The following is an 11288-nucleotide window of genomic DNA, read 5'->3' as shown; positions in this document are numbered from 1 at the left end:
TTTAGTAGCCATATAAATTGCCGGTAAAATGGATTTTGGCGACAATAGTAATGGCCACTAAAAGTGAATAACATTGCAATCTTAGAATTACTTTTGGTAGCCATATAAATTGCCAAAAAATAGCCGCTAACTTATATACTTTTTGTGGCCATTAAAAAAGTCTTTACCGGCAAATGTTATAATTGTCGCTAAAATTTTTTTAGCGACAAAATATAAAATGGTTAATATCTAATTGTTGGTAAATGCATTAGCGGCTTTTTTTATTGCTACTAAAAGCAAAATAAATGGCCGTGGTTATTTTTGTAGTGTATACAAAAAGGATGTCTTGGAATCTTGTTATATGTGCTCTGAATTTCACGAATCTTGTTAATTTTTTGAGTAAAATCTGGTATCTTATGATCCTTTGATCGTGTAGCCCTATGCCAGCAAAGTTGAAGTTCATGACTATAAGCTTCCATTCGTGTTACTTAACAAGAGAGTCTGCTGATAGTTAGTTAGAGAAAATTGATTAGAGTAGTTAGATATTTATGCTAATCAGTAGTTAGTTAGCTGTGTATAAATATAGGAAGGTCAGTTATGTAAAAGTGTGATTCATCATTTAATACAAGTTCACATTTCCACTCCTTTTTCTCTCTGGTTTTCCTATCCCCTGCATTCTTTCCCTGTTCTCATGTGCAACCTTCAACATGGTGCGGTGAGCATTTGAAGAGAGAGTGGCTTGATCTTCGATTCACGAGCATCAATTGTGGTTGGAGAGAGATGATGGATCCAGGTTCCTCTTCAAGACTAATTTCTCTTAGTTCAAGTTCTCTTCGAGCGTTCTAATTTCTTTTTTTCAAGATTCTTCGATTTCCGATCACATCTCTTTCTGCAATTTCTTTTTCAATCTCCAATTTCTCCTTCTCCTACAACTTCTTCTCCTCTTTCAAACTCACACCGCAGAGCTTGATGAGAGCCTAATTGCTTCCTAGTTCAACGAGTCATATTAAAGCGATTAGGTGTTCCGATCAATGAGATTGAAAGAGGAAGGTTCAAATCTGTGCACCAGATCCACAGTTTCCGTCGTTATGAGCTCCGATTCAAGTTCTAGTGGAGTGCAATTTCCCGCCATGGACGCAAGTCAGTTTGCTGCATTCTTCAATCAAATCACCGCGATCCAATCGCACAACAGCAAAAGTGCGAATCCGAGTCATGATCCTACAAATCCATACTTCATTCTCCCATCTGAAAGTCCAGGTATACCTCTTACTTCTGTTGTTCTGACTGGATCGAACTTTGGAGCCTGGAGTAGAGCTATGCTGTTAGCTCTCAAATCAAAAAATAAGCTGAAATTCATAGATGGTAATATTGAGAAACCAGATAGCTCAGATCCACTGTTTGAGGTGTGGGAGAGGTGCAACACATATGTCGTTGGTTGGCTTAACCTCTCACTAAGCCCAGATATCTACCAAAGTGTTTTGTGAAACAATTTAGCCTATGAGATATGGGATGAGCTAAAGCATAGATATTGGCAGGGGGACAAATTTCGAGTGGCTGAATTATATGAGGAAGTGTATGCACTCAGGCAAGGAGACATGAATGTGACGAATTACTATAGCAAGCTCAAGTCAGTTTGGTAAAAAATCGACAATTTCATAATCTTGCCACAATGTAACTGTGATAAAAGGTGTTCGTGCGCCTTATCTATAATTAGAAAGCAAAGAGAGGAAGATAAGGTGACAAAGTTCCTTCGAGGTTTAAATGAACAACACCCCACCATTCGATCACAAATAATGCTCATGGATAGTATACCAAATCTGAATGTGGTCTTTGCTATGATCACGCAGCAAGAACGGCAGTTTCTCAGTCCTGACGCTACCTCGGACATTAAGGTTTTGGCTAGCTCTGCTCATCCCTTGAACATTGCGTCGCCTTCGCTAGGTAGAGAGAGAAGGAGAGGCAAAGGAGGTAGATTTCAGCCTGGAAGAGGACAAGGTGGCAGAAGTAGACTGCAGTGCACTTTTTGCAACAAGACTGGACATGGTGTTGATAGCTGTTATAAGAAACACGAGTTCCCCCCCAACTTTAGACAACGATATGAATATTTCAACTCTCAAAACACTGCCACACCAGTTCTCAATTGCATCTCAGCAAATGCAGGTACTGAGGATATTAATGATGAGCTCAGTGCCAGTCAAGGCCAATTGGGAGCGAGTGAAATCACAGGGGCTGGATTCACTCCAGATCAAGGGAAGCCCTACTAGCTCTACTTAGCAAGCAAGAGGTCAAGCATATTCATAGTGTTAGCCAGATTACAACACAACCTCAACCATCACCTCATCAAGGTAGAATGGTTCATCTTTTGCATTTCAATTCTCACATACAAGCTCTAGATGTATGCATTCAAAAGCATAAATCCTGATAATAGACACTGGTGCTACAGACCATGTCTCATATAACATCAAAGATTTTAAAGATTTTCAAAAAATTGAACCAATAATTGTTAGATTACCCAATGGTGCCCACACTATCAGCTGCATCATGGGCACAATTGTGTTTTCTAGCACATTATTTCTTGCAAATGCATTATACATCCCTTCATTGAATTTTAAACTAATCTCAGTCTCAAAATTGACATCATCATTGCATTGCAAAATGAGTTTTGCTGATGAAATGTGTGAGATACAGGATCGACACACTTTGAAGACGATTGGTGCAGCTAGAAATATTGATGGCCTATACATTCTGCACCACGAGGTTCAAGGACCAACACATGCATCACACATTACTACACTCATCCCTTATACATCTCAGAAAAATTTGTGGCATGATAGACTAGGACATCCATCTAATAATAGGTTAGCAACACTGAAACAACATATTGAATTTGTAGATTGTTCAATAAGCAAGGAGCCATGTAATTCTTGTCATCTTGGCAAGCAAAAATGGTTAGCATTTCCTCATAGTGTTTCTGTCGCTGACAATGTACTTGAGTTGATTCATTTGGATATTTGGGGCCTGATAAATCATTATTTTATGATTTATATTGTGTTTAATTGAGTGGTTTTATCAAGTCTTTACCCACTTATTCATATGAATTGCATGTATTTACAATTCCTTCCCAAAATTATTCCATGGTTGAAAACTTGCTTCCTAGAGATCTTTTAATTATGTATTTTAATTCTCCTTTATACCATTCGATGCCGTGATCCGTGTGTTAAGTGTTTCAGGCTTCATAGGGCAGGAATGGCTTAGAAATGGAGAAGAAGCTTACAAAAATGAAAGGAACACAAGAAACTAAGGAAATGACCAGCGAATACTGACGCGAGCACATGGCTCACGCGAGCGCGCAAAATGAAGAAATCACAGCGATGCGAACGCGTGCCTGACGCAAACGCGTGGATTGGAGTCTACACGAATGACGCGAACGCGTGGACGATGCAAACGCGTGACAAGGAAAATCGCTGAATGACGCGAACGCGTGGACGATGCGTACGCATGACCTGCGCGATCTGCAGAAATTACAGAATATGCTAGAGACAATTTCGGGCCGCGTTTTAACCCAGTTTTCGACCCAGAAACACAGATTAAAGCTAGGGAACATGCAGAGACTCAACATGCATCCACACACATTAAGATACAGTCACATGCATTGATATTAGGATTACATTTAGTTTTAAATCTGAATCTAGAATTGCTTTTACATTCATAGTTTATGCTTTTGCTTGGATTTTGGATGTTGAAGAGTCATTACCTCCGTTGAAGACATCACTTTAGTTTGTTTCCTTATTCTTTTACTCTTAATTAGTTGCTCATTGACCCTATTCAGATAAATATGTTGCATTTTGAATTTATTAATATATAGAGTTACTTTTATTTTTAATTAATTTTAATTCTCTATTTTATTTAATTTAATTTATTATGTCTTTTTATATTTTTATGAGCGTTATATCCATGTTAATAGAGTATATTTTCTACTTGACATGGGAGTTGATTAAGAGGAGACACTTGAGTTGGAATGCTCAAATGCTTAGTTAAATTGGACGTTGTTGGCTAATTCTGTACCTACTAACGCTAGACCTTTCCAAGGGAGAGGACTAGGATTTGCGAGTAAGAGTTAGCTCAATCACTTGACTTTCCTTTGTTTAGTAAAGGTTAACTAAGTGAAAACAACAACCTCTTTACACTACACTTGAGAAGATTCCAACAAGGATAGAACTTCCAATTAATCATTCCCCCAGTCAAGGCTTTTTTTTATATTAATAATAACTCTTAGTTTTTATTGCTTTAATTTATAAATATTTTTACCCAACTCAACTTTTCTGGAAATCTCCTGATTAATAAATTAGCACCCTTTCCTGCAACTCGTTGGGAGACGACCTGGGACTCATACTCCCAGTATTTTTATTTCTAAAATTTTTGACACCCTTTCTAAATTGGTGAGGCGGATCTTAACTGGTTAAGAGCTATACGTGCAATGCTATTCTCTTATTAAAAATCTCTTAATTGGCCTAACTTCTGCCACGCATCAATTTTTGGCGCCGTTGCTGGAGAGTTGCAATAGTGTTCTAGATTATTAATTAGTGTACATATTTTACTTTATTTGCATATTTTATTTTGTTACCATGAGCTACATGTCTTTCTCATTGAATGACGCGTTCATTGCCTGATCCGAGCTTAGCCGCTTTTGATCCTGAAATTGAAAGAACTCTTTCACGAATTAGGCGAGCTCGACGTTGGTTAGCCTCTGAGGGTGGTGAAGTGATTATTATCGACTCACCAGTCTCATCTGAGGGCAAATCTGAACTGCCATCTAAGAGCGAGACAAGCTCCTTCACTACTGATTCAGTTGATTCACGTACAGGTAACATGGCAGCACCTAGGAGGATTACTCTCCAGGAGGCAGGAGCCCCAGATTTCACCCTGCAACCGTACCAAGTGCGTCATCCAAATCTGGCTGCAGATTTTGAACTGAAGACTGCACTAATCAACTTGATGCTCAAATTTCATGGCTTACCTGCTCAAGAGCCTATTAAGCACCTTCGGGATTTCCAAACAGCTTGTTCTACTGTTAGGCATCATGGTGCATATGAAACTTCTATTCTGTTAATCGCCTTCCTGTTTTCTCTTGAGGAAAAGGCAAGAGAATGGTACTACACTCAACCTGAAGCGACTGTTACTAACTGGGATACGCTTAGAAGAGAATTTTTGGAAAAAATACTTTCCAGCTGAAGTTACTGATAGATTAAGGAAAGAGATTTCAATGATTATTCAAGGGGAATCCGAGACTCTCTACGAATATTGGGAGCGCTTCAACAATCTCCTGGACGCATGTCCCCACCACATGATTGACAAGTTGGTGTTGATCAGCTACTTCACTCAAGGCATGAAGCCCCAGGATAAGACTTGTAACACCCTACCATACAGAGTCTTATGCTTAAGTCATAATTCAGAGATGGCAAGGTATTACGACCTCTAAAACAAAAAATTTAGTACGTATAGTAGTATGCGTAAATGATTATAACTAGGAGCCTTTGTAGAAAAAGAGGTAAACAAAAACCGTAACTCGAACGCGCAACACTCCGATCGATAACGTAACGAACAATGATAAACCAACACGAGATTATATATATACAAAGGAGTGTCAAAAACAGGAGTATCAAGACTCAAAATCCGGTTGCGAAGATGACCGGTCCGAGCATAGTAATATATACATATAATAAAATAAGAAAACCCCAAAGGGACATAAATACAGAACCCTACTCTCCAAAAATCTCCTGTAAGAGGAGTCATCACAGTGTGTATTATTTAATGGAGATAAAAGTATCTAAACAAGATATATAACCCAAAACAGAGTCCCAAAAACAAGGATCTTCGCTAATCCAGAAGTCTCCAGCATGCCTCAACGAGAAGCCTCGCGTCCTGCATCTGAAAACCACAAAATCCGCATGGGTGAGAACCAGAGGTCCCCAGCATGGTAACAGCTTCCACATATATAATACATAATAATAGAGGAAAGCCGAAGGCAATCCTAAAGCTTCCTCCAGATAATATCAAAGCTTATAAACAAGCTAAACCGTAAGTGGCAACTGACTAAAGATCCTTCAGTCTAACTAATACTTCCCTTTCCAATTCCTTCAGACCTCCTAACCACCAGCAGGAGTATAATATAGCAAACACAGTTATATCAGACAAGAGATTTACAAATAGGAACATATAAGGCATTTAGGCAATTAGCAAGTAATATGCAGTCAAATACCAAAGGATAAACACAATATTATGTTATACATCCTTCTCATCCCAATTTCTAACAATATCAATTTTCAATCAACCATCATTATACATAATCATCATACTCACCAACAATATGACACCACCCATCAATTCAACCTCAATCATTCATCAAGCATATATCACAACATGCATTTTCTCACATAGGCTTACCTCAAGATTGATTGTATGGATTTTGTGGAGCTCTCCGCGGTGAACGCGTGGCCGCAAACGGAGCGGCAATCGGAGCTCTAGATCAAAAGTTATGGTGGTTTGAAGATCAACCAAGGAAGAGAACTTGAGAGAGTGTTCTTCCCTTCCTCTCCACTATTTTCAGCGTGTGTGTGTAGTAAATGAGGAGAGAGAGTGCTGAAAACTAGGGTTTTGGTTTAGTTTAGTTGGGCCAAGGGCCCACTTTGGGTCCGGTTGGTCCGGTTTGGCCCGTTCGGTCCAATCTTGGTCCGATTTCTATAAAATTGGTACCGAAATTCTCGTCTCAATCTCCTCCATCATATTAAGTCATAAAAATAACATTTTTGGCTTTCTAGAATAAATTTTCATTTATGGGTTAATTAGCCGTTAATTGACCGGGTCTTACAAGACTACACTGGATGGTGCGAGTAATGGTTCCCTGAAAAAGTACAAGACTACAGATAAAACATGGCAACTGATCGCCGACCTGGCCGAATCTGCTCAGAACCACAAGCATAGGAACAACCATCCCAAAGCCGTTGTCGAAGTTTCTTCTAGCATTGAGACTACCGCTCTTACACAGAGTATATGTGAAATGACCAACCTACTAAAACAGATGCAGTTAAATCAACAACAAGCACAATAAGCTCAGCCTCTCCCACCACAACAAAGTCAACAGTTGGTTCCACAAAGAGTATGCAGGATCTGTGCTGATTATAGTCATTATACTGATGAATGTCCGCAGCTCCAACAAGAAGACAACACTGTGGCAGCCACTCACAACTTCTATGACCGCCCAAATCAAGGATACAATCAACAAGGTGGCAACTACAACCAAGGTGGCAACTATAACCATGGATGGCAGGACAAATCCAACCAAGGTTGGAGAGATAATTCTAACCATGGCTGGAGGAATAACTATAATAGAGGAGGCAGAGACAACAATGGAAACCAGAGGTAGAATAACAATAACAACAACAGACAGCAGAATCAGAACCAACCTTACAGAGCACCTCACCTAAGACAGTCCCAAAGACCCCAGCACAACCAACAACAGGTTCCTCAGATCACTTATTCCAATTCCTCATCAAATGACGAGATGCTCCGTTCTCTTACACAAGGGCAACAAGACATGCAGACGTAGCTGAACTCTACTTTAAATGGTCTTACTGCCACTTTACAAGCTCTCGTCTCCCGGTTAGATTCATCACCTAATTCCACCAATCGACTTTCAAGCTCCAATGGAATTCCTTCTCAACCCCTACCTAATCCCAAAGGCGGCATCAATGCCATCACTTTAAGGTCCGGAACCACATTGCAGGAAAGGAACCATGAGGAGCCAAGCCCACCGGAACACGTCCCAGCTGAAGATGTGGTGGAAGTGGAAGATGTTGAAGAGGAAGAGGACGTACAAGACAAGGTAGAAGAAGAAGAGGTTCAACCACAGAATGAAGCACCAAAGGATGCTGAAGCTGCAAGTAGCTACCTTCCTATCCCATTTCCACAACTTGCAAGGAAGCCCAGAAAGCAGATGGAACTTGATCCCAAAATGGTAGAAATATTCAAAAAGGTTGAGGTAACTGTTCCACTTTTTGATGTTATTCAACAGGTACCTAAATACACAAAGTTTCTAAAGGATTTGTGCATACATAAAGATAAAATTAATGAATTAGAAACTATTCCTTTAGGTAGTTCTATATCTGCTTTAATGGGAGGTATACCTGAAAAATGTAGTGATCCAGGTCCATGTATGGTTAACTGTACCATTGGAGGTGTGATATTTTCTGACTGTATGTGTGATTTAGGAGCATGTGTTAGTATAATGCCTTTGTCTATATATGATACTTTGAGGCTCCCTCCCTTAAAAAGGTCAGCAGCTCATTTTGTGTTACCAGATAAAAGCATTATCACAGTAGTTGGAATCGCTGAAGATGTATTAGTGAGCATTAAGGGGCTCACATTTTCCATTGACTTCTATATCCTGGAAATGCCCCTAATGACTCAAGAAGACCATCATCAATCCTGCTTGAAAGACCATTCCTGAAGACTTCGAAGTTCAAGCTGGATGCATTCTTAGGAACTTACTCCTTTGAGATAGATGACAGAGCAGTGAAATTCAGTTTGAATGAAGCTATGAAGTATCCTCCGAAAGATCATTCTATCTTCCAGTGTGACATTATTTATGAAACTGTAAATAAAGTTCACCAGGAAGAACTAGAAGAGAAGTACATGGAGCAAGGTCCAAGTGTGGGGATACTTTCTGAAAACAATGAGAAGACTTTGCTATTATCACCAGTCCCGGATGATCCAGAGCCTAGCTATGAGTAGAAATTAGAATTAAAGCCCCTTCCTCCACACCTCAAGTATGCTTACCTTGAAGACAAGCAGAAGTTTCCAGTTATCATTGCAAAGGAACTCACTTCTCAACAAGAAGAACAGCTACTCAGTGTGCTGAGAAAACATAAGAAAGCAATCAGATGGAGCTTGGCGGATATAGTAGGCATTAGTCCTCAAGTTTGTGAACACAAAATATTCTCAGAAGAGGGAGCAAAGCCTGTCCGTCAGCCTCAAAGAAGATTGAATCACACCATCTTAGAAGTTGTCAAGAAAGAAGTGACCAGGCTACTTGAAGCAGATATCATTTACCCCATCTCAGATAGTGAATGGGTCAGTCCAGTACAAGTGGTGCCCAAGAAGTCTAGAGTCACAACAGTAAGAAATGAGCATGGAGAGCTCCTGACAACTAGAGTGCAGAATTCATGGAGAGTTTGCATTGACTATAGGCATCTCAACCAAGCCACTCGCAAGGATCATTAACCCTTGTCATTCATTGATCAGATGCTTGATCGCCTGTCAGGTAAATCCCATTACTGTTTTTTAGATGGTTATACAGGCTACTTTCAAATTCATATAGCTCCTGAAGATCAGGAAAAAGACTACTTTTATATGTCCTTTGCCCTTTGGCTTATGCAATGCACCAGCTACTTTCCAAAGATGCATGATGAGTCTTTTTTCTGATCTCATTGAGAACTGTATGGAGATTTTTATGGATGATTTTAGCGTATATAGTGATTCATTTAGCCTATGCTTGGATAGTTTATCTAGAGTGTTATACAGATGTGTTAGTTCAAACCTTGTATTGAATTTTGAAAAATATCACTTTATGGTAAAACAAGGGATTGTTCTAGGACATGTGTCTAATACTGGCATTTCTGTAGATCCAGCAAAGGTGGATGTTATTTCTAGTTTACCTTACCCCTCCTCCGTGAGGGAAGTCCGTTCGTTTCTTGGCCATGCAGGTTTTTACAGGAGATTCATTAAGGACTTCAGTAAGGTAGCACTGCCTTTATCCAGATTGCTGCAGAAAGATATTGAGTTCGAGTTCAGTGAGGATTGTATGCAAGCGTTTGATAAGCTGAAGATTGCCCTGAATCAAGCTCCAATTGTGAGAGGACCAGACTGGAGCCAGCCATTTGAAATTATGTGTGATGCTTCCAACCATGCAGTAGGAGCGGCACTGGCTCAGCGCGAAGGTAAGGATCCTTTTGTAATTGCTTATGCATCTAAAACTTTAGATGCTGCTCAATCTAATTACACTACCCTTGAAAAAGAACTTCTTGCTATTGTTTTTGCTCTGGATAAATTTCGAGCCTATTTACTTGGTACTAAGGTAGTAGTGTACTCAGACCATGTAGCTCTAAAATATTTATTGGCTAAAAAGGAGTCCAAACCAAGGCTAATACGTTGGATACTGCTGCTGCAAGAATTTGATTTAGAAATTAAGGATAGGAGTGGTAACCAGAATTTAGTGGCAGACCACCTGAGTCGCCTTGAGCACATTAAGGATGACTCCACTTCTATAAATGATAATTTTCCATTTGATAGCTTACATGCAGTATCTGAAGTAGTTCCTTGGTATGCACATGTAGCTAATTATCTCGTTAGCCACACTTTTCCTCCAAATTTTACTAAGCATCAAAGAGACAAGCTAAAAAGTGAATCCAAATATTATATATGGGATGACCCATATTTATGGAGGTGTGGTGTTGACCAGGTAATTAGACGGTGTGTGCCTCAATCAGAATTCCAGTCCATTTTAGAGGCCTGCCACACATCTGATAGTGGAGGACATTTTGGCCCTCAAAGAACAGCTAGGAAAATTCTAGACTGTGGATTCTGGTGGCCTACTCTTTTTAAAGACGCTGCTGAATTTTGTAAATTTTGTTCCCCATGCCAAAGGTTTGGTAATATATCCAAGAGGGATGAGATGCCTCAACAAATTATACTTTTCTGTGAAATTTTTTATGTTTTGGGCATTGACTTCATGGGTCCATTTCCAAATTCTAATGGTTACCTTTATATACTGTTAGCTGTAGATTATGTTTCTAAATGGGTGGAAGCAATTCCTACCCGTACTGATGATGCTAACACTGTTGTTTCCTTTGTTAGAAACCATATTATTTGTCGCTTTGGATCACCACGAGCAATCGTGAGTGATCAAGGTACTCACTTTTGTAACAGGAGACTAACAGGATTACTCAAGAAGCATGGGATAATTCATAAAGTAGCAACAGCTTACCATCCCCAGACCAATGGGCAAGCAGAAGTCTCTAACAGAGAAATTAAGCGTATTCTGGAGAAGATAGTAAAGCCTCATAGGAAGGACTGGAGTGCCAGGCTACAAGATGCACTCTGGGCATATAGAACAGCGTACAAGACACCCATTGGGATGAGCCCCTTCCGCCTATTATACGGAAAGGCTTGCCACCTTCCAGTAGAGGTGGAACACAAGGCTTTCTGGGCTGTGAGGGAGTGCAGCATGAACTTTGAGGAAGCTGGTGCTGAAA

General features: G+C 39.8%; 1 protein-coding gene across 1 annotated transcript; it reads left to right on the top strand.

Moving 5' to 3' along the window:
* On the top strand, positions 1011-1463 carry LOC107610899. The gene has a single exon (XM_016312879.1). The coding sequence runs from the start codon at positions 1011-1013 to the stop codon at positions 1461-1463; it is 453 nt and encodes a 150-aa protein (XP_016168365.1).

The sequence above is a fragment of the Arachis ipaensis genome, chromosome B08, assembly GCF_000816755.2.
Source record: "Arachis ipaensis cultivar K30076 chromosome B08, Araip1.1, whole genome shotgun sequence".
Lineage (NCBI taxonomy): Eukaryota > Viridiplantae > Streptophyta > Magnoliopsida > Fabales > Fabaceae > Arachis > Arachis ipaensis.
The sequence above is the reverse complement of the archived record's forward strand: the minus strand, read 5'-3'. Positions and strand labels throughout refer to the sequence as shown.